Below are 27,305 nucleotides of genomic sequence, written 5' to 3' on the forward strand. Positions count from 1 at the left end.
TGAATTTAATCTTGTTTTCATAGAAGACTACTGTTTCAGCTAGATTTGTACAATTAACTGACCCTGAGAGGTTCATTTTGTGAACTTCTGAATCTGAGCTCATTTGTACAATTATCAGGTTTCAGCCAGATAAGCTCAAACTCACATTGGGAAGTTACTTCAGAGTCTGTTTTTAAAATGTTTTTTCATCTAAATTTGCTGTGTAAGCATTTGTTGGGAAGATACTTTTAAGATTTTGTGCATCTGAGTTTTTGTTTTTGTTTTTTTTTTTTAAATAAAAACTGCTACATTTCATCTAAAGTGCTCAAATTCACATTAGGTTTCTTTGGAAAATTATTTGTAAATCTGAAACTTTTTGTTTTGCTTACAAAAGCTACTGTTTCAGGTATTTTTAAAAAACACTTTGAAAATTTTCTTTTGGAAAAAACGTGTGAATTTGTTTTTTTACAAAAACTGAAGGGTGTGCATCGGGAGAGGTCATCTCGTTTTCTTCCCTACAAAATGCCAGAGCAGAGGTAAAACAACACCCAACATACTGTAGGCCTTGGTCGGTAATGCCCTACTGAGCAATTCTGGGGGGCACCGATCACTTTGTATCAAGGGCAGGGACTGGGGCAAATCTGGTCTGTGGACGGTTTTTGTACAATCAACCAAGCATAGATTTTAATTCTAAAGAGCTGTTCAAAAGCAAAGTTGGGGCTCCTGGGCGGCTCAGTTAGTTAAACGTCTGACTCTTGATTTTGGCTCAGGTCATGATCTCAGGGTCATGCGATCAAGCCGTGTCAGGCTCCAACTGGGCATGGAGCCTGCATAATATTCTCTCTCTCTCTCTCCCCCTCTGCCCCATCCTTCACCTCCACCCGTTGCTTTCTCTCTCTCTCAGAAAAAAAAAGAAAAAAAGAAAAAGAAAAAAAAAGAAGAAAAAGAAAAAAAGAAAAGGCAGTAAACTTGTATGTGACAGGTCATATGTGGCCCACAAAGCTTAAAATATTATCTAGCCCTGGCTCTAACCATCAGGCGGTTACCACGCATAGACCCCAGAAGGGAAAAAGGAGCCAGGGCAGTGGGCAATGCAGTGAAGGGCCCTGCCTTCCGCTAAGGAATGCAATGGGCCACATTTAGTACAAGTCAGCACAGCAGAGATGCAAAGCCTCTTCAGCCTTTCTGTTGCCTCTCCTCCCTGGTTCTACCTCTCTGTAACCCCCTGACTCACGTGTTCAGAGTTCAGTCCTTAGCCCTCTCCTCTATGCCGCTCTTTCCAGAAGGAAAATTAGCACTGATGGTTAAAAGCCAGGCTCACAGAATCAGGCTACCCTGTTGTGCATCTATTTCCCTCACTTCCCAGTTCTGGGATCTCTGGCAAATCACTTCACCTGTTTTGGCCCTCGGTTTCCCCATTTATAAAATAGAAATAACAGAAATTTCCTCAAGAGAATTCAATGAAGTGAGGCATGTAAAACGCCAGCATACAAGTGGTCGATAACGTTGGCTCTGACAAATGTTATCCACTGCTCTATTTCTGACAATCATTTATAAAACACTCACTTCGAAATCTCCCGTTCTTTTCCATGATAGACTAACAAAGGTCTCCCAATGTCCACTTGCCCCTTCTTTCTTTTAGTACGAGGACTCCCTAGGTCTGAATGAACTCACACAGCTGTCCAGCCGAAAGTATTTCAGATTTCCCCACAGGATGGGAAGAATATGGGACTTAAGTACTAGCCAATGGGATCAGCGCAGTTTCCAGGCCTCCCACTTCCTCTTCCCCCATCTGCTTGCACAAGGATGTGGGGCTGGGGCACCAGCTTTCATCATGTGGATGAGAACCATCACCCAGGGGATGGTGGACCAGTAAGGGAGTGGGACCCCCGAGTCCCTAGATGACCTTGTGGAACACAACGGCTTAACCCCAAGCCTGGACCACTCCCCTACCTCTGCACTGTCACATGAGAAGTAAACTGCTTTGTTTGAATCATTGTTCTGGAATCCCCTTGTGTACAGCCACTTAGCCTATATGCAATCCAAACTCTTAATCTCCAGCTGCCTCGCTTATGTCCCAAACTGGTCTCAAACTCAACATTTTAACATCTAACCACACTCTTGGTCTGCCTCACAGACCCTGCTGTTTGTATGTTCCTGAACAGAGACTTCCCAAGTACTTCTTGTTAACAGCCTTATCATAGCTCTTTATTCCCACCCAGGAAGGCCTTTCGCTCTTGCCTTCTACACCCCCATATTCAACTGGCCGCAGACACCGCAGCTGGTTCCACACATCCCTCTTTGACCCCTCCCTCAGCTCAGATCTAACCACCTTGGCTTCAGATGTTTTTTACTTTCTGGTTGGCTCTCCGGCCTCCAATCCCATAGTCTACAATGCTACTCCATGACTCTTCTTTAAACTGGATCCATTCCTGTATTTTGTTTCCAGAAGCCCAAGGCATTAAGTCTCTGAGAGGCGAGCCCATCCAGCTGCCGGCACGCCCTCCGCACACACTCCACAGCAAGCACGCTATCCCGTCACCCTTTCCATGCTTTGCGCTTGCTCTTTCTCCTCTGCCTACCTCCCTGCTTCTCAAGTGCGGTGGAGGACCATTTACAAAAATTCTCCAGTTTCCCGGGAATCACTACTTTTGGAAACACGTTACAAATCAGAAATACGCTAGCAGGGGCACCTGGGTGACTCAGTGGGTTAAAGCCCCTGCCTTCAGCTCAGGTCATGATCCCAGGGTGCTGGAATAGAGCCCTGCATCGGGCTCTCTGCGAAGCAGCGCACCAGCTTCCCTTCCTCTTTCTCTGCCTGCCTCTCTGCCTACTTGTGATCTCTGTCTGTCAAATAAATAAATAAAATCTTTTAAAAAAAAAAAAGAAAAGAAATACGCGAGCACATTTCCATGTCATAGGGACGGCGTGTTTCTCAGCGCTGACTCCTCACTACACTGCCTGTCTTCATCAGGTCCAGGCTAACAGCAGATCACACCGGTCCAAGGACCACACTCTCACAGGCCAACACTGACTTTCCCTTTCCCCCGCCTGGAGAACTGCCAGCCAGGCCCTGGCAAGGGCAACCCACCACCGCCGCTGCCGCCATTACGTGTTCCTGATATTTACCCTCCAGAGTCACGTCCTCGTCTACACAGCCACTGCCCATTCCTCCACGTTCTATGCAGTTCACTCCAAAGCACCCACTGCCGTCCAAGCCCCTGGCAGAACTTCTCACGTGCTACTACAATTTTCTGTCACAGTCAGAGAGCAGCAGGCTCGCTTAAGTCAGGGATACGCACAAGTCATCTCCGTATCCTGAGCCCTGTGCCTACCATGTGGTAGAAGTTCAGAAACAGAATAAGCAAACGCCTGTGTCCCACCCACCTCTGTGGCGCCATGCAGATGAGCACGCACTGTAACGACTCTAAACAGAACTTTAATAACTCGGGGCCTGTACTACGACCGAGAGGCCGGAGGCACAGAAGCGAGGCCATCAGTAGGCTGTCTGAGACTGCTGCTGGCGGTAGCCGCCCCGGCGCATGTAGCCCTCGTTCTTCCGGTAGCCGTCCTTCTGGTCTGCAGGGGAGAGGGAAGGGGAGGAGGCCGTGAATGACCACAAAGAGGCGAGAAGGGGGCCAGGACCTTGGGAGAACAGAGGGACAGAACCACTGACCTCGGAAGTAGCCACCGTAGGTGCCCTGCTTATGGTCGAACACCCGCTCATTATTCTCCACCAGGCTGCCCAGCTTCTCCGCCAGCTGCAGGGCCAGGTTCTGCTGGGCGGTGGGCTCGGTGCGGTGCATCACCACCGTCTGCGTCGGCTGGTCCAGGGAGGCCTGGTGGAAGCGCGGCGAGGACGGCCATGACACAGATCGCCACTCCCAATTCCCCACAAATCCACCTGCCCATCTTCCGCCCTGGCCCTTACCATCAACTCCTCGTTAATGATCATCTTGCTGATGATGGAGTGCACAGTGGGCAGGTCCAGTTCAAACATGTCAGACAGAGTCTCCATGCTGGGGAGAAAAAAGGCAGAGAGCAGGGAGCAATCAGGAGCCTGGACCACAAGGCTGGGGCCCCTCTGCCATCTCAGGGCCCATCCTACCTGATGGAGTCATAGACGCTGCTGTAGGTGAAGAGGTAGGTCCGCAGTGACTCTTCCTGAATCTTCCTGCGGAGGAGAAGAGGATAAAGGGGGTAAATCTTCAGGGAAGGAGACCTTTTCTTCCCTACCCACCAAGGCCCTCCTCTCTGCTCACCTAACCAGCATGGTTCGGACTTTGTCAGCCTCTGGGAAAAGGTCCCACACTTTGCCATTCATCTTTTCGTTGATGATAAAGCTGTGGCAGGTCTTCCAGTCGCCCATCTTCATGGCCTTGGAGGCAGCAACCACGTGTTCCCTCATTGACTCAGGAGGACCTGAAAGGTTGGGAATACGGCAGGGCCTGGGGTAAGCATGGGACCATGGCTCCTGCCTCAGGCACCACTCAAGGAGGAACATGGGACAGGAGAGCAACCAACGAGACTGGGACTCTCCCAGCTCTCCATTAAATAGCCACGTGATTGTATAAATCACTTAATATCAAAATATACTTATTTAGGGGCGCCTGGGTGGCTCAGTGGATTAAAGCCTCTGCCTTCGGCTCGGGTCATAATCCCAGGGTCCTGGGATCGAGCCCCGCATAGGGCTCTCTGCTCCGCAGGGAGCCTGCTTCCTCCCCTCTCTCTCTGCCTGCCTCTCTGCCTACTTGTGATCTCTCTCTCTGTCAAATAAATAAAATCTTTAAAAAAAAAAAATACACTTATTTAGACTAAATCAGTCTATGACATGCTTCAGGGGATTGGTGAGCCCCTTGAAAACAACAGCAATTATTGTGTCTATCCTCAGAGGTTCATTTCCCTAGACCTAAAAAATTTTTCTTTCCTTCTTGTTTTTAAAGTAGGCTCCATACCCATGGTGCCTAACATGGGGGCTGAAGTCAGGACTCTGATATCGAGACCTGAGCTAAGATCAAGAGTTGGGACACATTTAACCAACGGAGACACCCAGGCGTCCCAACCTAAAAAAATTTTCTAGTATCTCAGCTGGAACTGTATCAACCAAACTTCATTCCTTCTTATACCCCCCTCTTCATGACTTAACCATACCTGTGTATCACTGCTTCAATTTGTTTTTCTTTAAAGACAACCCAGGAAAAGAAAACATGGCAAGCAAGAGTAACTGGAATTCAGAGTAGACAACAAAAGTGCAAAAAACTTTACGACTGGAATGGATGGCAGGCGTAAAGAAACATGAACACGGCAGGCCCTAGCACAGGGAGCAAGCTCGAAGGTGTAACAGATCAGCCCCAGAGAATAACGTATGAATAAGGGTAAGTGTAAGGAAGAGAACACAACCCTTCCGATCAGCTTCTACTCTGTCACTTTTAAAAGAGACAAAGTTAGAGGCTCAAAGACTATTTCCCTACAAAACCAACAGTAGCACAGACCCGAACTAGAAACTGCCTTTTGACCCCTGGCAGTCATAAAGAGGCAGGGACTGCAGTGAGACAGAGAGCCCTAAGCGATGCTGGAGATACAGACTTTCTCAATTTTCCAATTAGCATAAAACAAAGCCTCTGGGCACCTGGGTGGCTCTGTTGGTTAAATGGCTGCCTTTGGCTCAGATCATGGTCCCAGGATCCTGGGATCGAGCGCCGCATCAGGCTCCAGGCTCAGCAGGGAGCCTGCTTTAGCCCCCTCCCTCTCTCCTTCCCCCTCTGCTTGTGTACATATGTTCTCTCTCAAATAAATAAATAAAATCTTAAAAAAAAAATTAAAGAAAAGGCATTAAGGGACGAGTGAGCAAGTCCGCTGCACTGCAGGGCCCACACTCACCCAGCAGGGGCTGTCGCTCGCCCACCCGCAGCTGGTGATGGAACTGCTTGCTGATCATGCGGCGGCGGGCGTCACTCTCGTGCGCAGCCATGTAAGGGATCTCCAGGAGCATGGCAGACACCAGATAGACACACTCCAGCAGCTCCAGGTTGATATGCAGGTGGAAGGGCACCTGCCGGCGCCGCTCCACCTTCTCCTGCTCCTGGTTGCGCTCCTGCAGGCTGCGCAGCAGCAGCCCCTGGCCCAGCAGCTCCTTGGCCCGGCCGCTCGACTGAATGTCCAGCAGGGCATTGTGCGCATCCTTGGTCAGGCCTTGGCGGAAAGCACAGATGCCCAGCTGCACCATGGTGCGGTTGTACAGGATCTGGGAATGAAGGGCAAGGTGCTCAGAAGGGGCCGCCACAAGGCAAGCCATCTACCCGGTCTGCAAATGTACGTTGAGCACCTCCGGGATCCTGAGCACTAGGCTAGGGGCTGGGATAGAGAACAAAACCGACAAGGCCCCGTCCTTCCATGGAGCTGATGTGCTAGGGATAAGGGGACGGAGGACAAAATAACCACAGTATGCAGAAGGGGACTCATGCCAAGGAGAAAAAGAAAACAGAGGAGGGAGTTAAGAAGGGAGCTGTGTGGTGGTGGCAGGAACTCAATTTTATACAGGGTAACTAGGGAAGGCCTCATTCTGAGGGGAGTAAGTTTAAATAAAAACCTGACAGAAAAAAAGGGACCAAGTCATGCAGGTATCTGGAAGAAGAGTGTTCTAGAAAAAAGGAAAAGTCAATGCAAAAAGGCTCCTGTGGAAAACCGTGCCAGGTGTACTCACAGGACCAGGAGAGCCATCCGGCTGGAACTGTAAAGATGTGAGCATGAACTGGACAGGCAAGCACACGGCCCCGTAAGCCACAGTGATGCTTCTAGGATGGGAACCCATGGGAAGGTTTTGAGAAAATAAGTATCATCTAACTTAACAGGGTTAAGCCTGGCTGCTGCATTAGGAACAGCCTGAAGGAAGAGAGAAGTAGAGACCAGGAAGATGACGGTGGCTCTGACCAGAGGGCAACAGCGGAACTGGTAAGTGGTTAGGTACGGACTCTGAGCACAGGTGGCGGGGGTGGGGGTGGGGGTGGGAATGAGACAAGGGACGTCAGAGGAAAACAAGAATTGAGTTTGACTGAGGTTTCTGGCCTAGGCAACTGAAAATATGGACCTGCCACTAATGAAGACAGGGGAAGATTTTAAATAGTATTAACGGGGGGCGGGGGTAAAGTCTTTATTGATGACAATAGAAGTATATAGGTCAGTACCAGTCCTGAACCCAGATACAAAGAGCCTGAAAAGACATTAGCACACAAAATCCAGCTGTATAGAACAGAGATAACAGATCATGATCAAACAGGCCATATATCTGGAATGAAAAGCAGATACAAAAATCCAAAATCATGGTTACTCACCGTATGAACACAATAAAGGAGAAAAAACTGCATCATTTCAGTTAATGCAGAAAAAGCTCTAAGTAAAATTCAACATCTATTTTAGGACAAAAATTCTCCATTAACTAGGATCAGAAGAGAACTTCATCAATCTGAGAAAGTGCATCTACAAAAGTACCACAGCTAACATTATACTCCAGGGTAAAATGCTGACCGCTTCCTTAAGACGGGATGAGGCAAGATGCTTGCTCTCGCTACTTCTGTGAAGCACTACATACTGGAGATTTGAGTGATGGCAACGTGGCAAGAAAGAAAGAAAAACAGAAGGGCGCTTGGGTGGCTCAGTCGTTACGCCTCTGCCTTTGGCTCAGGCCATGATCTCAGGGTCCTGGGATCGAGCCCTGCACGGGGTTCCCAGCTCAGCAGGGAGCCTGCTTCTCCCTCTCTGCCCCTCTCTCCCGCCTGTGCGCAAGCACTCTCTCAAATAAATAAATAAAAACTTTTAAATTTTTTTTTAAAAAAGGGAAGTCATAGACTAGTATATGTATATTACTAGTATAGTATAGTAATAAAACTGTCTGTATGCAAATGATGTGGTAATTTCAGCAGAGAAGCGAAACTGAACAAGTGAATTTAGCAAAACAGATGCATTCAAGGCCCAAATACAAAAATGAATTGTATTTTTATACATCAGTTATTAACAATTGAAAATGAGATTAAAAAACAATAACATTTACAATAGCAATGAAAGTCGTAATATTTAGGAATAATTTATTTTTTTCTTTTTTTTTTTAGAGAAAGAGAGAGAGAAAGTGGGGGTGGGGGAAGGGGGACAGTGGAAGAGGGAGAGAGAATTTTTTTTTTAATTTTTTATTTTTTATTTTAATTTTTTTAAAAATTTCATTTAAATTTTATTTTATTTAATTTATTTTATTTTATTTATTTATTTAAATTTTATTTTATTAAAATTTTATTTTGGGGCGCCTGGGTGGCTCAGCGGGTTAAAGCCTCTGCCTTTGGCTCAGGTCATGATCCCGGGGTCCTGGGATCGAGCCCCACGTCGGGCTCTCTGCTCAGCAGGGAGCCTGCTTCCTCCTCTCTCTCTCTCTCTGCCTGCCTCTCTGCCTACTTGTGATCTCTGTCAAATAAATAAATAAAATCTTTAAAAAAATAATAAAAAAATAAAGATTTATTTATTTGACAGACAGAGATCACCCGGGATCATGACCTGAGCTGAAGGCAGAGGCTTTAACCCGCTGAGCCACCCAGGCGCCCCAAAAATAAATCTTTAAAAAAAATTTTATTTTATTTTATTTTTTAAAAGATTTTATTTATTTATTTGACAGAGAAAAGAAGAGAGATCACAAGAAGGCAGAGAAGCAGGTGGGGAGCGGGGCAGGGAAGCAGGCTCCCTGCTGAGCAGAGAGGCCGATGCAGGGCTTGATCCCAGGACCCCGAGATCATGACCCAAGCCGAAGGCAGAGGCTTAACCCACTGAGCCACCGAGGTGGAGAAGAGAGAATCTTAAGCAGGCTTCACACCCACCGCAAAGCCCAATGCAGGGCTCGATCTCATGACCCTGAGATCATGACTGGAGCCAAAATCAAGAGTCAGGTGCTTAACTGATAAGGCAACCCTTGAGGAATAATTTCTGAAAAAATGTGTAATACCTCAACAATGAAAACCACAGAATACTGCAGAGAGAAATTCAAAATGAAATAAGGTATAAGACTGGAAGACTGGATTGTTGTTAAGATGTTAATTCTCTCAAAATTGATTTATAGAGTCCACAGAATTCCAGCAGGCATTTTTGTAGAGAAGGACAAGAAAATTCTAAAATTGATGTGAGAATTCTTAGAAAAGAACAAGGTGGAAGGACTCATACTACCTGACTTCAAGACTTACGGTCAGAGTAATCGAGCCAGTGTGGGACTGGCACAAAGACACAGAGATGAATGAATGGAACAGAACAGAACAGAACAAAAATACACTTACAATTATGAGGCCATATGGTTTTTTTCATGTGGTTTTCCACAAAGTCACCAAAACAATAGATGGGGAAAGAACATCTTTGACCCTGACTTCATACCATGTATCAAAACCATAGATCTAAACGTGAAAGCCTTTAAGAACTTTCAAGGGGCGCCTGGGTGGCTCAGTGGGTTAAAGCCTCTGCCTTCGGCTCAGGTCATCATCCCAGGGTCCTGGGATCGAGCCCTGCATCTGGCTCTCTGCTCTGCAGGGAGCCTGCTTCTCCCCTCTGTCTCTGCTTGCCTCTCTGCCTACTTGTGATCTCTGTCTGTCAAATAAATAAATCTTTAAAAAAAAAAACAACAAAAAAAACGAAAAACCAAAAAAAAACCTGTTATATTAGACTATACCACAAGACATGGTGTTAAAAATGAATAGGCAGAACACACACAGGAAAAAAAATATTTGAAAAACATTTGTCTGACAAATGTCAGATTAGAATAAAAAGCAGTCAGTTTCAGGGGTTATCAGGGAACTATGAACCAACACCACAAGGAGACACCATTAAACAACCAACGTGGCTTAAATTAGAAAGATCGACAATGCCAGGTATCAACAAGGAGTATAATACGCACACATTCCGGGAGGAGTGTAAAGTGATGTGACCATTTTTGGGTTTCTTATGAAACCAGACACACACCTACACTTTGATCCTACTCTTAACCATTCACCCAAGAGGAAATGTACAGCCGTTTATGACAGCCCCACACTGGAAACAGACCAGAAGCCTATCAAGAGGAACAGAGATCAAGAACTTGAGATAAATCCATGCACTGGACTAAGACAGGACAAATTCGAATGCTGTTTAAAAACCACCATCACGTGGGTCCCCCTCAGATTTGCAGGTTAACATGTACTATTATACACACCAAGATTGTTTTATTGTTCCAAACGCATTTACAGGACCTGCCTATTGGCGCGGCTGCAACGCTCCCATATGACAACGTGCCCACCACACTGCCACAACACAGCGGTCCCACAGTCCTGTCCCAACATACCGCACTGCACCTAGGCCCGTGCTTTCCTTAATTTAATAACTTGTTAAGATTTCTCTCACCTTCTAAAATAAGAGCTCTCTTATGTTCCTCAACTAGACACACAGTAGGGATCATAAACATGAGCCTCCAGTGGCTTCAGAACAGGCCCCCACATGCGAACGGGCAGGAGGATCAGAGACACCAGGCATCTGGGTGTCCGCTCATTTCTCCACCAGCCAGACAGGTAGCTAATCTGGTTGAGCCAGTATGCCCAAAGGACAGGGGCCTGGCCCGGTCTTCCCTTCGCCACCAGGGCCAGAGCGGCCCGTTCCCATCTTACCTGCACCGGCGGGTCGGCGTGCTGGATGTTGTCCTGCAGATGGCTCATGAGCATGAGGTCCCGGGCCTGGTACCAGCGCGAGTGCAGGGCGTGGTGGTAGATGTGGCAAAGGATGGCACACGTGCGGATGCGGTCCGTGCGGTCCTTGGCGTAGATGTACTTGCACAGCCTCTCCATCAGCACAGCCGAGTCCTCACCCTCGTTCTCCGCCTGGTCTTGCTCAGACTGGGGGGGCAGGGCAGGGTGCCGTTGGGAGACTCAGCGGAGACCTCCCTGAGCAGCTCAGGCACGGCTCAGGCTTCAGCTCTGTCCAGCCTTGTTCCCGTCCCTGCCCGCGTCCCTCCCCGCTCTGCCTCCAAGAATTCCCATAATCAGATCCGCTGTTACATTGGCACAGACACCTCCCTCTCCTCTGGGACAGGTCCACAAGACTCACCTTTGAGGAGCCCTCAGGGGGGGTGAGCTGCCGCTGGTGAGCCTTGTAATCAAACTTGTAGTAGGTGTGGAGGATGCGTCTCAAGTAGACGCGACAGATCTCCTCGGTGGTGCCCTTCTCCTCCAGGTAGCGCTGCACCCGCTCGATGATGGCGCACACCTGCGCCTCATCCTTCAGGTGCTCCACGTACTCTGGCAGGGAGAGCCCCCCTCCACTTAGCGGGCACCTGGCTGCCCCCATCGTCCATCCCCATCAAGCCAGCTACCTCCACGTGACTTCTGTACCCACCAGCAGTCTCCTCACCGTGCCCTGAAAACACCATCCCCTCCCTGGACACCCACTTTCTGTTCCTGTCCGGTGAGCTCTTCTGCTACTTCCTGCCCTGATTAACTCCTCCTCCTCATTCAGATCTTACTTCAAATGGCCCCACCTTAAGATGCTTCCTTCAAGCATTATCCACAGTGGCCATCCCGTCTCTAACACAGGTCCCTATTTAAATTCCTAACGCAGGCTTCACATTATCTGTAATTGCCTCGTTTTATCTACTTGTTTAACTGTCTTTCTCCAGAACCGGAATGTAAGCTCCAGCCTCCAGCTGCCTTGTTCATCACTATGCGCCTGATGGCCTGTGCGGGCATTCTATATACCCCCACCCCAAATGCCTCTGATCCAAGCCAAACAAGCAGAGCGGACTCAGGCCAGACCCCAACAATTCTCAAAGTGTAGTCCACAAACAGCAGCATCACCAGGGAACGTGTAAGAAATGCAAAATTTAGGGGGCCCCCACCCCCAACCTACTGAATCAGAAGCTATGGGAATGGGGCCTAGCATCTTCCCAGGCCCTTCATGTGAATGCTGGGGCAAGGGAAGGGCTGGCCCCCCAGACATTGTCAGTGAAACCCTTTGTTTTATTCCCTGCACTTTCCCTCTCACTGATGCCCACGCTTGCCCAAGCTTACCTTGGGAGTGAGGATCGGTATTTTGCATTATTTTGGTAAATTCTTCATCCATTCGTTCCACGAGGGTTAGGATACAGCCACGGACACGCAGTGGCTGAACAAGAAGGCAAGGAGGAGCAATAAATTAGCCCAGAATCAGTGCCAGACTGTGACTCTTCTGTCTCCACTGAGCCTTCATCAGCAGACACCTCCAATTAGCCTCCAATTTCTTTCTTTCTTTTTTTTTTTAAAGGTTTTATTTATTCATTTGAGAGAGACAGAACATAAGCAGAGGGAGAGGCAGAGGGAGAAGCAGACCCTGCTGAGCTGGGAATCCAATGTGGGGCTCGATATCAGGACCTGGAGATCATGACCTGAGCTAAAGGCAGATGCTTAACCATCTGAGCCACCCAGGTCCTACCCTCCAACCCCCCGCCAATTTATGTCTTTACCTGGTCAACATTGTGCAGGTTCTCACTCTCCTCCAGAATGTTCTCTCCAACAAAGATGTTGGGGTTTGCAAACAGGATGTCCATCAGCTCATTGATGCAGTCCAGGCACTTCTGCCACATCTCAGGCTGTCAAGAGAGCAGATGGCAGTCAGGGGTGTGAAGGTGGGAGAAACAGAGACTCTTAACCAGGAATCCATGGGGTCTTCAACTACCAAGACCGCTTCCACAGCCCTTGAGTTTTAAAACACCAGGCAGGACCCCCCCACCCCCACCCCAACTAGCTCAGCTCTGGGACGCTCCTCTTCATTGCCCTCACCTTCATGTACGTGGCCAGGTTTGGGTTGTAGTCATAGAGAGAGGCGATGATATTGAACTTGATCTTGACTATAACACCCTCTCCCAGGTTGTTTTCAGATGCAATCTGTACCAGCAGCTGCAGCAGTTCAATCTGGGCTGCCCTGGAGGGGAAAAGAAAGGGGTGAGGCATCAGAGACAAATCAAAAAACCTCATCCTGTCACACAGCATGCCCTCTTTAGACAAGCAAGGCAGCGGTCATTCCCACTACCCCACTATCCTCACCACCTGCCTACTTGCTTCTCCTTTATAAATTCCAAACAGAAGCAGCAATAATGCTAACAATCTGCTATTCCCTCCAGTTACCAAATAATTTAAAAAAGTGAGTATTCCCATTCTGCAGATGGGAAAATAATCCCCAAAGTTTAAGTGACTGGTTTAAGATCAAAGGGAGAGTACAGAGCAGACTGGTATGTTCCAAGTACACCATTCCTTCAATGGCAGCCACACACAGATCTTCCCAAACAGTGCTATTTCCCCATCAACCTCCATCCATGTTTTAGAGAAAAAGAACATTCACCCTGTAATCCCACAGTCCAGGCCCACGAATCTTACCGATCCGTTCCCTTCTTGCCTCGTGCCTGTAGGATCTCGTTCAATTTCTTGATGACAACAGCGTGGGTGATCTCGGTTCCCTTGGCAAACATTTTTGGCTTCTCCTAGGTAACACATGTCCTATCATGTGCAAGCTGATATAAACCGATTCTTGCCCTCACTTTTCTCCCAAACCAACCAGGGGGGCCCCTGTGTGCTCCTCCAAATGGTTTCCCAATTCATTTGAATACTAAAGCCCAGTTTAGTATTAAACTGGGTGGCCCAGTCAGTTAAGTGTCTGGCTCTTAGTTTCGGCTTGGGTCATGGACTCGACCCTGCACCAGGATCTGCACTCAACGAGGAGTCTGCTTGAAGATTCTCTCCTGTGCCCCTTTCCCCACTCAAGCACATGTACATGCCCTCTCAAATAAATCCTTTAAAAAAAAAAAAAAAAAGGCAAACACAAAAAAAACACAAAACACTAAAGCCTTTACCTTAACGAGGGGCACTCCACCGCGGACCCTTTCCCACTCCCCGCCTTCATTGTCTTCCTCCTCCTCATCCAGGCGCTTAGATTTCCTATCGTGTTTCTTCTTGGCTTTGTCCTCCCGTTTCTTCTCAGCCGCCTTCTTGTCCTCTTCTGTGGTGGGAGCCCTGCCAGCATGGGAGAAGATGAAAGACCAGTCCTACTCTACCTCTGAGGCTTCTTCTTCTCATGAACTTCTCTTTTTTTCTCCATCAAGCCCTGGTTATATTCAAGTTATATTCAAGTTATATTCGATGAGAGTGAACTAAAGTTAACTGTAACCATAGCCAAAGCAAGGACTATCAAGCATGTGAACCTGGCTGAGAACTAACCAAGGCCTGTGACCACATCATACTCACTAAGAAAATCTTCCTGGTCTAATAAGGTAGAGGGGCCAGCCCGCTCACTGTGGACAGCCTGCCATGTTGCCCCAAAGCTAACCTCCCAGGTCTCCCGGAGGAAACTATATTCATGAGACACTGTTGTTCTTTAATACTAGTTGCTCTATCTAATCTTCTCACTAGCCAACAACTAACCAGTTTGAAATTAGCGTAAAAATATTTGTTGTTCCCAGACTGAATGCTCCCCACTTATGGAGAATTAAACTAAATTCTGAATTTAAAAAACAACTGTTCAAGACAACAAAATTCCCCCCCAAAAGCAAAAAAGACCACCGGCTATCCCAAAGCAGTCTCAGGCCACTTCGTGTCTGAAACCATCTCCACGCTTTAATACTATGTAATGAAATACAAGCCCAACAACAGAAACAAATTATCTCAAACTTTCATAAATACTGATGAACAAATCTTTCCAAACTTAACAGATAGTCAAATTATATTTCTCTTCAACTGCCACTTAAATATCTACAAATACCTTTCATTTTAACTGCTTAAAAGATCTGACTATTTTAGTAGTAATTTATAAATTTGCCAGATGGATCACTTTCCGGCTTGCTAAAGGATGCCAGAACTTGACAGCTTGCGGGTTTTCTCCCTATACTATAGCAACGCTCTCTTTTTAATGACAAAAACTCCCTTTATAGGTAAAATCCTTTGCAAACACACAAAGTATGTTCATTAAACTGAAACCTCTTGGTCATATCCCTAAACCTTTAAGATCAAAAACCATAATGCTATTTTATGGGACGCCTGGGTGGCTCAGTTGGTTAATCCGCTGCCTTCCGCTCAGGTCATGATCCCACAGTCCTGGAATCGAGTCCCACATCGGGCTCCTTGCTCAGTGGGGAGCCTGCTTCTCTCTCAGCCTCTGCCTGCCACTTTGCCTGTTTGTGCTCTCTGACAAATAAATAAATAAAATCTTAAAAAAAAAAAAACCCCAAAAACATAATGCTATTTTAAAATCAATGTTGCTTAAATTTCAAAGGAACTTAATCTTTCCAGGCCTAAAATTTTACTCCTAGCCCTAAGGATTAACACTTCAAAAACACAATGAACTCTCAACCTATGAAATCCCCCCTCTTTTATAAAGATTTCATTTTTAAGTAATCTCTACACCCAACATGGGGCTCGAACTCATAACCCCGACATCAAGAGTTGCACACTCCATCCACTGAGACAGCCAGGTGCCCCTCTCACCCTATGAAATTCTAGTTGGAAGACAAATTTGGCTTGACCTCTCTGATATGAAAGATTATACCTTCGTATATTCACATCTTGTTAGAAATTAGAAAACTAACGTTTATGCTCTCTCAGTTATAAATCCAACTGATGCAAAGCTACTTCACCAACGGGGTATCACCAAATACACTTCTTTTTAAATACAAAGCCAAGAGTCAAAAGGTATTAAGAGACACCAATATAAGTCAGCCCTAAAACTACACTGGAAAGGATCATTCCACACCCTCTTAACAACAACTACTGATCTAGAGTCCCTATGCGCTCCTGCTTAGGATCCTAACAGTTTGGACATCCAGTCCCACCAGATTCATTCTGAGGTTCTCTCTCTCTCTCTCTCTCTCTCACACACACACACACACACACGCACACACACACACACACACGCCTTCAGAAGCCAGTAACTCTTAGAAGTGGGCAGCATGTCTGTGAATCCCACAGTCATGCTACTGGGGGTATATGACTTCCTCCAACACGCCTTCAAATCAAGGTTCATTACCGAGACAACAGACTTACATTTTAAAATTATGTGTCTTCTTTCTCTTTCACTCCTTTTGCAGTAATCTTTTTTGCCTTTTTTCTCCACTGTCTACGTTATCAACAGTTAAATATTATCGAAGTTTCAAAAGAATCTTGCTCACTGTATCAACAGTTAAATATTATCTCAGTCTCAAAAAAATCGTGATTGTTCACTGGTGAAGGGCATCGAGAGGACATAACTGCCGGGCAACCCTCGAGCTGACCCTGGATAACGGGAGACCCCTTACCTTCTCCCCATCCTTGCAACGTACGGTCTGCCCACCATTCCCACTCTGGGGGCCGGTTCAAGAACACAGCCCTGTGAGTAACGTGTTAAGACCAGACTTCTGGACTGTGTATGTGACACTACCCCGTTACAAGCTCTGTATAAACTTGTAGGATTCCTGTGGCGGGTGCAGAGATGGACTAGCCTTGGCACCTTCCAAGACAAGTCTCGCCTGTTAGCTCCCTTGCTTACAGAACCTGCTGCTGCCCACGTGGAGATGTCTGCCTCTTTCTTTGGTCTCTCCCTGCCCTCCACGTGCAGGGGCCAGCTTCAGATTTCACCCTCAGAACACCGAAGGTGGTGACCCAACACTCACATTCGATTAAGAGAATAACGTGGTCATTTATCAGAAAGGATCCAAGACACTAGATTTCATCAGATTGTACTTAAGACTTCCTACCCCAGGGGCACCTGGGTGGCTCAGTGGGTTAAGCCGCTGCCTTCGGCTCAGGTCATGATCTCAGGGTCCTGGGATCCAGCCCCGAATCAGGCTCTCTGCTCAGCAGGGAGCCTGCCTCCCCCACCCCCCGCCTGCCTCTCTGCCTACTTGTGATCTCTCTGTCAAATAAATAAATAAAATCTTAAAAAAAAAAAAAAAAAAAAAGACTTCCTACCCCAACTACAGGAAACATTGGAAACATTAATGTCCGATCTGTAATTTACCTCTAATGTCCACACAGCAAATTAAATCAACATTTTAGCCCCAAACTCACATTAATAACTTCCTTAGCTAAAAATTAGTTAACCCTAAATAAAAACTATAATAAAGCAGCCAAGACAATAATAAAGATGTACAATGAAGAACATCTGATGGTATTTGGATACTTTGGAAAAGTATGTCAATTAAGAAAAAAGCTACTTGAGGGGCTCCTGGGTGGCTCAGTTGATTAAGCAACTGCCTTTGGCTCAGGTCATGATCCTGGAATCCTGGGATCAAGCTTGGCAGGGAGTAAGCTTCTCCCTCTCCCTTTGCCCCTCCCCCAGGCTTGGGTGCTAAAGAAAAAAGCCACTTGAAAAAAGGAAAAAAATCCACTTCATTTAAAAGTTCACTGATTCTCTAAGGCATTCCCATAGATAGGCTTATCCTGATTCAAAAACTAAATAGAACATAGACTATAATGTTTCTGATAATATCTGTGATTGGCCTCATATTTTCTGCCAAACCTACTACCTAATGTCCAGGTGCCTTAATGTTGCTAGACAGCCTTACTGTATGCCAAAAAGAGATAGAAGCTCTTGATTTAAACTCATTCATGTGCTTGTTTTAACCAAAAAACGAAAGCTGAGAAAATCTGATGAGGAAAAGGGTAGAGACTGATTTACTATGGAGATGCTGAAAAAGGATCCTGGCAGACATTATGGAAACAGACGGTCATGCTTCTAGAAAACCCATTAACAACTAACACCAACCCCGGTTGGCTTAGATAGCTAATGAGAAAAAAAACGTGCAATCAAAATTCACTGTTCCCATACCATCTGTGATTTCTCTCTCCTTGTTCTTTTTCCTTTTATATAAATCTTGCTTTCATTTTGGCTGGAAATCAACCTTAAAAACTGGTCTTGTGACTCAAGTAAAAAATAGCGTTTCTGAATTATTCGTTGACATAAACTCAAACGCAATGTCAAAGACCTTTGAGAATCTCAAGGTTAACCCAACTTCTGTCAACTGGAATTTTAACTCAACCTAATTTTAGATTTTGTTCATTAGGTATACAAAATAAAATTTCACAGGCTAAAAATATAAATCAAGGGTAACTCTAAAAGGATAAAATATAACTACCAAACCAGTGGAGGGAAACACACTTAGTAAGAGGAGACAAAAGTATATAATCTAGAAATGGTTTAAAAGGTAGAAAAAAGTGGGGCGCCTGGGTGGCTCAGTGGGTTAAAGCCTCTGCCTTTGGCTCAGGTCATGATCCCGGGGTCCTGGGATCGAGCCTCGCATCGGGCTCTCTGCTCTGCAGAGAGCCTGCTTCCTCCTCTCTCTCTGCCTGCCTGTCTACTTGTGATCTCTGTCTGTCAAATAAATAAATAAACCAATCTTTAAAAAAAAAAAAAAGGTAGAAAAAAGCAATTTGAGAGGCAGGGCAGGGCATTGTGGGGGGTAGGGAAGGAAAAAATGAAACAAGATGGGATGGGGAGGGGGACAAACCATGAGACTCTTAATCTCACAAAACAAACTGAGGGTTGGGGAGGGAGAGGGAGAGGGTGGCTGGGTGATGGACATTGGGGAGGCTATGTGTTACGGTTAAGTGCTGTGAAATGTATAAGCCTGCCGATTCACAGACCTGTACCTCTGGGGCAAATAATACATGACATGTTAATTAAAAAAAAAAAAAGTAGAAAAAAGCGAGTGACAAAATAGAAGATAGGATTAACCTTAATTACTCTGAGTGAAAAAAGCCAAATCCCTCCCAATCAAGTAACTGTGTGGTTGCATTTACATGAAATTCTGGAAAAAGCAAACTTATCTAGATAGTGGTTGCCCAGAGAAAGGGAGGGGGTGGACTGCCAGAAAGACCAGGGCATGATTATAGAGGTTAGGAACTTTCAGCCTCACCACCACCACTAGGTGGGAAGTAAGGGCTGGAGACTGAGCTAATCGCCAAGGAGCAATGACTCACTCACTCATGCCTATGTAATAAAATGCCATACACATCCCTAAACGATGAAGTTTGGAAAGCTTCCCAGTTGGTAAAAACACACTGAGGTGCTGGGAGTGTGGAGTACCCAGAAAGGGAATGGAAGCTCTGGGCCTGTTCTTCCACATCCTGTCCTGCGCATCTCTTCCGTTTGGCTGTTCCTGAGTTGTACCCTTCACAGCCCTTTAAAATAAGTGGGTAATTACAAGTAAAGAACTTTCCCGAGTACTATGGGTTGTTCTAGCGAACTACTGAAACTGAGGAGGGGTTTCTGGAAACTCTGAATTTATAGCTGGTTGGTCAGAAGTACAGGAGCCAAACTTGGGACTTGCCACTGGCTTCTGAGGTGGTGGTGGTCTCGTAGGACTACGCCCTTAACCTGTGGGGTCTGTGGTTAACTCTGGGTTGCTGCAGAACTGAACTGCCTGTTGAATACCACGTTGGTGTCCGGAGAGTTGGAGAACCGGCAGCTGTGAGGAAAAAAACCCCACACGTGTGGCATCAGAGGCGTTATAAACACACATACATCAAATACATACGCTTCCTGGGCTTTACCAGTTAAGTGAAGCACAAAACAAAAAATGCTTTTCAACAAAATGCCTTTGCCTAGTCCTTTCTAGGGCCCGGGAACTCACGACCTTCTGAAGCAACATAACCCCAACTTTTGAAAACAGGACACAACAGCAACAGTTCCCATAAGCAGCAGCACTGTTATCAATGGGCTTGATACTGGACCGCTGTGGGGCACACAGGGATAGGCATCACCTCGACTCCAAAGGAAGACACGGAAGACCATGATGAGGGTTAAGTAACTTAGCAAAGCTGACCAGCTACTGAAGGACTAAGGGCTGGAACCAGAGTCCAAATCAGACTCCTGCCCAGCTCCCAGAGTGTTCCCGGGAAGCTGAGAAGAGCAGCCATGCTGCTGGTCGGTCCTCGGCTGAGCTGCTGCCCGACACACCACTCTCAGCTCTCCTCGGAGCCAGGGGCAGGTAAACCTCATTCTACAGATGAGAAAACAGAAGACGAGAAGGAAAGCAGACTGTCCGACACCGCGCGCAGCTAGCTAGTGCCCGTAAGACACTTACACCGCGTGTGCGGTGAGTCATCTCACGGTTAAAGGACTTTGGGACCTTCGAATCCCATCCTCAGAACACACTAGCTTTGTGACCACAGCCACCCCACATACTTGCCCAAGACCCCTCTGTTGGCCTGGACAACCCAAAAACACTGCAAGGAAGAAGCAATCACCCTCCAGGTGACTGCTTCCCACTGTGGCCCAAGGCACCACTGATTTCTTACTTTTTCAGGAATCGTGAGGCCAGCACGGTCTGCTTCCCTTCTTCCTCCTCTGAGTCAGAATCAGAAGACGTGGAACCCGTGTCCCAGTCCTCGTCATCTTCTGAATCTTCTGAATCCTCGTCATCATCCTTAGAGAAGGAAGAGAGAGGATCAGCAGGAAAAAGATGGGGAGACTGACTGGTCTCCCTGCTGACCCAAGTTCCAGAGATTTTCAGGAGCAAAACAAGAGTAGATATTCATGGACCAGCATATGAAGAGCTGGAGTAGACCACCAACCCCAGAGAGAAGTGAGGACTTGCTCCAGGGACAGAGAGCTCCTGCTGGGGCAGACCGTGGCCCTGAATCCAGTGCTCCAGGTTCCGGGTTGCTCCGTGCTCTAACCCAAGACGAAGCCTGGTCTCAAACCAGACTTCACTAAACCCCACCCCTCCCAAGCCTAGGACTCTGTGAGTCTTCTTCTCCCCAGGAACCTGAAAATGGTCCATGGCAGGCAAATCGCCCTTCGTAGTCCCGCCCTGGCTCTTACCTCCATCTTTTTGAGGAATTTGCGACTCTCTCCAGAAGGAGCTTCTGATTTCTTCTTCAGGAAAGCTGCAGCGCTGACTCCATCCTCATCCTCATCCTCATCCGAAGAGCCTGGGGGCGGGAAGGACAGAGAAGAGAGTCAGAGTGGTGAAGAGCGAGGCGGAGGGCAACCAAGAAAGCATGCCAAGAGAATCACTGTGCACTAGTAACCCTTCTCAGGGAGGGCCCCCACCCCTCACCTTCTGAATCCTCCTCATTCTTCTCGGCGTCTTCGTCTGCAGACTGCTCAGGGTTCTTAATCAAGGGAGACGTGAGAATAACTAAGGATGCCTACCAAACACCGCTCCTTCCACACTGTCCTCCCCCTCCACCCTGGAGACATGTCCTCTGGAGACATGTCCTGATTCCTTCTCCAGGCATGCCTTCCATTTGCAAATGCCCTTCTGTCTTGCTTGGGGCGGGCGGTGGGGGGGGGATGGTTACTGTCCCCATAGTTCAGAAAGTCTGCCTCTAGCATCCCCACCTGCTTGTAATTTGTAATATGGGACTCAAAATCTCGGTTGTATTTTCGGATCTTCTGGCGCAGGGTGCTCAGGGCCTTGGCATTGTTCTTGTTCATTTTCTTCTTCCCTTCCTTATCTTCCCATAGCTAAAGGACAGTACACGGAAGAAAGAACAGGGAATGTCAGACTCATCACAACCATGAGTTTTGCTATCTGTATACCATCTGTACTGTCTACCGACTGTATTTAACTTATTTTTTAAAAGCTTCTTTGTGGGGCACCTAGGGAGCTCAGTGGGTTAAAGCCTCTGCCTTCGGCTCAGGTCATGACCCCAGGGTCCTGGGATCGAGCCCCGCATCAGGCTCTCTGCTCAGCAGGGAGCCTGCTTCCCTTCCTCTCTCTCTGCCTGCCTCTCTGCCTACTTGTGATCTCTGTCTGTCAAATAAGTAAATAAAAATCTTAAAAAAAAAAAAATCCTTTGTGTATCATGACCAAAAGAAAAAAAAAAACACAAGTAAGAATATGAAAGTAATTATGGTTAAAATTCTTGGCCAAAAAACGTCCCTCTCTTTGCTTCACCACTCTTTTTCTCAGGCCCCAGGAAGTACCGTATGTACAGCAAGAGGAGAGAGGACCCCCCAGAAGTGGGTTAGGAGCAGGCCCCAGGTCCACAATCCCCTCTGGATCCTCCCTCACCCACAGAAATCACACCTCATTAAGATAGTCCTCCAGATCAGCCAGGATGCGGATATAGAACCGGGGGACACCTTCCTTGTCCACAATGCTCTTGGCCTTCCCATATGCTTTTCCCAGGAGTTCAAACTCTTCCAGGCACTTTGTGACATCCCGAATCTTCATGGCATTACGGATGGTCCGGATGAGGTTGGTCAGCTCCTCAAACCTGGGTTGGGAGCCCAAAACCACATTGGACATGCCCACCAACACCAGAAAACCCTCACTGCTACAGAGATTCCCCACCATCTGGCCTCCCCATGGCCTCACCTCTTGTCCTTGGCACTTCGGACAACTCTCTTGGTATCTTCTTCATCCTCACTCAGCAACAATGGCCTATTTGAAAAAACAGAGACCATTAACTGCTCTTCCTTGCTCCAGTCTTTTCAAGTGATCTCTAGTTCCCTTCTCAGATGGGGCAGAAAGACTGGAATTACTCAGGCCATCCTACTTGATGCTCACCCTTGATGCTTCCTCTTCAAAACCATGTCATACACAACTCAATCATCTAAGCCTACTTCACGTATGCCCGTTTTATCAAACACTGTTGCATATACAAAGATGCCCATCTCCACCCTCACAAAAATAAACACAGGTATTTACTTACTAAGTCAGAAAACTAATTACATGAAAACACGAGTACCCAAGTACTAAAAGAAGTCAAGAAAAAAGGGTACTTCAGCTAGAATGGAAAAGGCTTTAAGAAGGTGGTACTTGAATTAGATCATAGAAACCAACGTTTCCCAGAGTGTATGAGAAGCCAAGGGTAAAGAGAAAGTCCTAAGGGCTTTAGAACTTCTATTATTGGCATTTTTCTTTAAAAAGGAGAGACTAGGGACGCCTGGGTGGCTCAGTTGGTTAAGCGGCTGCCTTCGGCTCAGGTCATGATCCCAGCGTCCTGGGATCGAGTCCCACATCGGGCTCCTTGCTCATCAGGGAGCCTGCTTCTCCCTCTGCCTCTGCCTGCCATTCTGTCTGCCTGTGCTTGCTCTCTCTCCCTCTCTCTCTCTCTGACAAATAAATAAATAAAATCTTTAAAAAAAAAAAAAAAAAAAGGAGAGACTAGGGGCAGTTGGGTGGCTCAGCGGGTTTAAGCCTCTGCTTTTGGCTCAGGTCATGATCGCAGGGTCCTGGGATTGAGCCCCACATCGGGCTCTGATTAGCAGGGAGCCTGCTTCCCCTTCTCTCTCTGCCTGCCTCTGTCTACTCAGGATCTCTGTCTGTCAAATAAATAAACAAAATCTTTAAAAATAAATAAAGAAAGAAAGAAGAGACACTAGACCACAGACAACATTCAGATAGCAACATATCTCCATTCATTTCATTTTATTCATTTTCCAATTATTTTGTATTTTAGAAAAAGCGATGTTGGTTTTCTGATTGTGGCAATAATATAAAATTCTATTTGGGTGAGCACATGTGTGTATTTATATGTATTATTAAACAGTGGCATGGGATACAGAAAAGGTGCAAATGGCAAGAAGTTCCTGAAACATTGCACTGTTTCAGAAAGTGAAAAGCATTTCAATTTACAGAGATAGGAGAAGAGTATTTCTTTGTTTTTAAGATTCTTATCTATTTATTTGACACAGAGCACATGCACAAGCAGGGGAGGAAAAAGGATTAGCAGAGTCCTCGATGAATAGGGAGCCCCATGTGGAGCTGGATCCCAGCACCCTGGGATCAGGACTGGAGCCAAACGTAGACGCTTAACCTACTGAGCCACCCAGGCGCCCCAGAGGATGGGTATTTAAGTGAGTATCAAAGAGAAGTTAATAATAGATGATGGTGAGCCAGCCGAAAAGTACCAGGTGGCTGGGCTTTAGAGCCACATCCAGCAGATCCCAAATCCCAAGTGAGCACTTTGGATTTTTTTGTGAGCAGGATTTTTTGGTGGTAAGAGTAACTAGGGCTTTCGGAGTCCGATGCCGAGCGGAGGAGGGGTGGTACAGAGCCTGTGGACATGCAGGCCAATTAGGAAGCTGATGCAACAGACCCCGCCAGTGGGAAATCTCTTCCGACTCTATCCCCTCGCACCCGGAGGATGAACTCCCACATTCATAGCACCCTGAAGCGTGAAGGTTGTCCCTTCGACAATCCTATGGTCCCTTCAACTCTCGAAATCCTCAGAACCCGGTCTCGCCGCGTCCTTGCGAACCTCATCGTCGCCCCCACCTCCATTCCCTATCACATACTCGGCCTTCCGGAGCCTGGTGAACCGCGCACTCCCCGAGTGGTCACCACGGCGCAGGTCCCCCCACTCACTGTTTGCCGTAGTTACCCCCGACGGGTTTGGTCACGAGCTCCTCCCCCGACAGAGACGACTCGGACTCACTGTCCGAACCGGTGGTGAAAAACCGCGACATGGCGACGGCGCTGAGGGGCTTCGGCGGGCGCAGCCGGACCTGCGGGAGAGCCGGAATCACGACAAGAAGGGGCCAAGGTCGCCACTTCCCGACCCCCACCTCCCATCGTCCCCACAAGTACCCCGATCTGCGTCCCCTCCTCAAAGGACAAGGCCCAAGAAATACACACCGCCGGAGCTCGGGAGTCACACCGTGCAGCCGGAACGACGGAAACACGAGAAAAGGGAAGACGGGTCCTTACGTCACTTCCGGGAGACGCTGACGAACTATATCCGCGACTACAATTTCCTGTGGTCTTTGCGCCACGCAGGGGCGGGGACAGGTGTGGCAGGCAGGGCGGAGCCTGGAGAGTCTCAAAGCCGACTGTCGACGTTTATACCCAGCCTCACCCACGACCTGCGGAATCAGAAATTCAGGGCGAGGAGTCTACTTTTATTTTTTTTTTTAAAGATTTTATTTATTTATTTGAGAGAGAATGAGTGAGAGAGAGCATGAGAGAGGAGGAGGTCAGAGGGAGAAGCAGACTCCCCAAGGAGCTGGGAGCCCGATGTGGGACTCGATCCCGAAGTCTGGGATCATGACCTGAGCCAAAGGCAGTCGCTCAACCAGCTGAGCCACCCAGGCACCCAAGGAGTCTACTTTTTTAAAAAAACTCCCACGTAACGCTGATAAGCTGCTAGGTTTTGGAGCTAGGCTTAGAGCAAACTTCAAATCAGACTTTGCATTCAAATCCTGCCTCTACCACTTTGTGTGAATTTGGGCAAATTTCTTAACCTCCCTGTGCTGCTTTCTCGCCGACTATAAAATGAAAATACTAGCACCTACGTCATAGGATGTATGAGAATTAAATGACTTCGTATATGTGAAGCATTTAGGGCGGTGCCGTGTACAAAATAAACATGCAATAAACAGTTAGCTAGTATTCACTCATTATGCCACAAATACTGATTTACCAAGCATTTATTACGAACCAGCAGGATTCTAGGCACTGAATACATCCGTGAATAAGACAGAAGTGGTCCCTGACTTCACAAGGAACTCATAGTCTATTGGAGTGGCATAAATCATCAGGTAAGCAGATGATTTCAGAAAGTAATGGGTTAGCCAGGAAGATTATTTTGAATAAGAAGGGCAGAGCCTCTGAAGAGGTGACATTTGAGTTGACATCCAAATGACAGAAAGAGGAGTGTCATGCAGATGGTCTTCTAGGCAAAGAGCATTCCCAACTTTTCTTCTAAGGAAGGGAAACAGCAAGTGAAAGGCTCTGAGGGAGGAATGAACTCGGCCATGTTCTGGGAATAAGGAGAATGCCAGTGTGTTATCAGTGGAGTGAGCAGGCATTAATAGTATAGAAGTAGATAATATTAGACCATGCAGGTCCTCATAGGCCTGTGGATTTAAATCCAGGCGGGCTAAAGAAACCATCAGTGGGGGGTTTAATGGCACAGAGACTGTTCTACCTTTTTCAGGGTAGTTCTAGTCATTCAGTATTTGCTGCATGTCTGGGCCTGGGTTTACATAGGAGGCACAGTGTTCCCCTGAAAGAAAAGTAGGATTTAGCAGACTGAAGGGAAAGAAGGAGGCCACTTTGGGTAGAGAAAACAGCATGAAAATCCTGGAGATGGGGAAGATCAAGGCACAGTCAGTGTCTGGTACGTTGGGGTTTGAATGTGGAGGGCCTCTCTGTATGTCTTGACCTGTCACCCCTGTTTTTCTTCTCTTCCCCTTCTCTCTATCTCCCTATCTCTCTCTCTCTACCTTCCTCCCTTCTTCCCTCTCTCTCCCCCAGACCCACTTGATTCTGAGACCAACCTCTTCACCTCCCCAAACAGAAAGGGAATGCACAGAAATTGCCAAGGGAGCCCGAGGTAAGAGGGAAAGGAGGCTGAGTGAGATAAAAATCAATGTCAGTGGAGATGAAGAAATGTCAATTCACACTAAAGGAAAGCTACTGATTTTAGAGCAGCTTCCTGTTACTCCCAAGACCCTGATAAGTTGCAAAAAAAAAATTGAATTCTATTTTTTACCCATCCCTTACTAAGTCATTGTGAAAAATTTCAATTTAACAGGGAGGTGGCTTTTTAAGTGAATTTTTTTATTGAAGTGTAACATAGATTCAGATGAATATTAGTGTGTGCCAAGCCCTTTCACGTGGACAATCTTTCTCTTAAAACATGTACATGATTACAGAATGTAATTACATTAATTAAATGTACATTACAAAATGTAAATGATCAGAAGGTACAAGAATGAAGAAATATCTGTCCCACCCCTGACCCCCAGTTCTCAGTTTCTTTTCCCAGAGGCAACCATAATTATCAGGTTACAGTGTTAATCTTCCACACATTTCTCTGTATATATAGCTAAGATACAAAAAAGGATAGAGATATGTGTGTAAGTGTGTGTATATGGGTTATATCAATAAGGATCTATAGATAGCTAGGTATCGGATAGATCCTTATTGTTATAATCCTTATAACATACATATACACCTTTACCTATATTTTTATGTATCTATATTTATACGGAGAGATGTATCAATGGAGAGATGGAATATATGTATATCCCCACCTTTTATAAAAAAAAGATTTTATTTATTCATTTGACAGAGACAGAGAGTGAGTGAGTGAGAAAGGGAACACAAGCAGGGGGAGCAGGAGAAGAAGCAGGCTCCCCGCTGAGCAGGGAGCCTGATGCAGGGCTCCATCCTAGGACCCTGGGATCATCATCTGAGCCGAAGGCAGATGCTTAACTGCCTGAGCCAACCAGGTGCCCCTCTCCACCTTTTTTGTAGCATTCTTTTTGTCCTTTTGTATCTTATTTCATTATTCACATATCTTACAGCTCTTTCTATAAGGCATATGGACCTGTTTCATTCTTTTTAATGGCAGACTATTGTACCATTATATCATGAACCA

The 27,305-nt window shown here is 46.7% G+C and overlaps 1 protein-coding gene across 2 annotated transcripts; it reads right to left on the reverse strand.

The window, feature by feature from the left end:
• Positions 1-3,384: 3,384 nt before the first annotated feature.
• LOC111162217 (eukaryotic translation initiation factor 3 subunit C) lies at positions 3,385-24,615 on the reverse strand. 2 transcript variants are annotated; one of them, XM_022526457.1, is made up of 21 exons: positions 24,557-24,615; positions 24,287-24,426; positions 22,292-22,357; positions 22,001-22,190; positions 21,310-21,435; positions 21,026-21,080; positions 20,788-20,897; positions 20,262-20,389; positions 13,847-14,006; positions 13,374-13,477; positions 12,780-12,921; positions 12,464-12,589; positions 12,033-12,126; positions 11,074-11,264; positions 10,638-10,862; positions 5,860-6,223; positions 4,242-4,401; positions 4,088-4,153; positions 3,911-3,998; positions 3,656-3,818; positions 3,385-3,558 (listed from the first exon to the last, which is right to left on the reverse strand). In XM_022526457.1, exons 2-21 carry the CDS (start codon positions 24,385-24,387, stop codon positions 3,476-3,478), a joined length of 2,742 nt encoding a protein of 913 aa, XP_022382165.1. In that variant the 5' UTR covers positions 24,388-24,426; positions 24,557-24,615; the 3' UTR covers positions 3,385-3,475. The 2 variants fall into 2 exon arrangements, with proteins under 2 accessions (XP_022382165.1, XP_022382166.1); XM_022526458.1 differs by having other exon boundaries at positions 24,509-24,570.
• Between the last annotated feature and the right edge of the window lie 2,690 nt (positions 24,616-27,305).

This window comes from Enhydra lutris, unplaced genomic scaffold, assembly GCF_002288905.1.
Source record: "Enhydra lutris kenyoni isolate GAN:26980312 unplaced genomic scaffold, ASM228890v2 scaffoldscaffold90, whole genome shotgun sequence".
In the NCBI taxonomy this organism is placed as follows: Eukaryota; Metazoa; Chordata; class Mammalia; order Carnivora; family Mustelidae; genus Enhydra; species Enhydra lutris.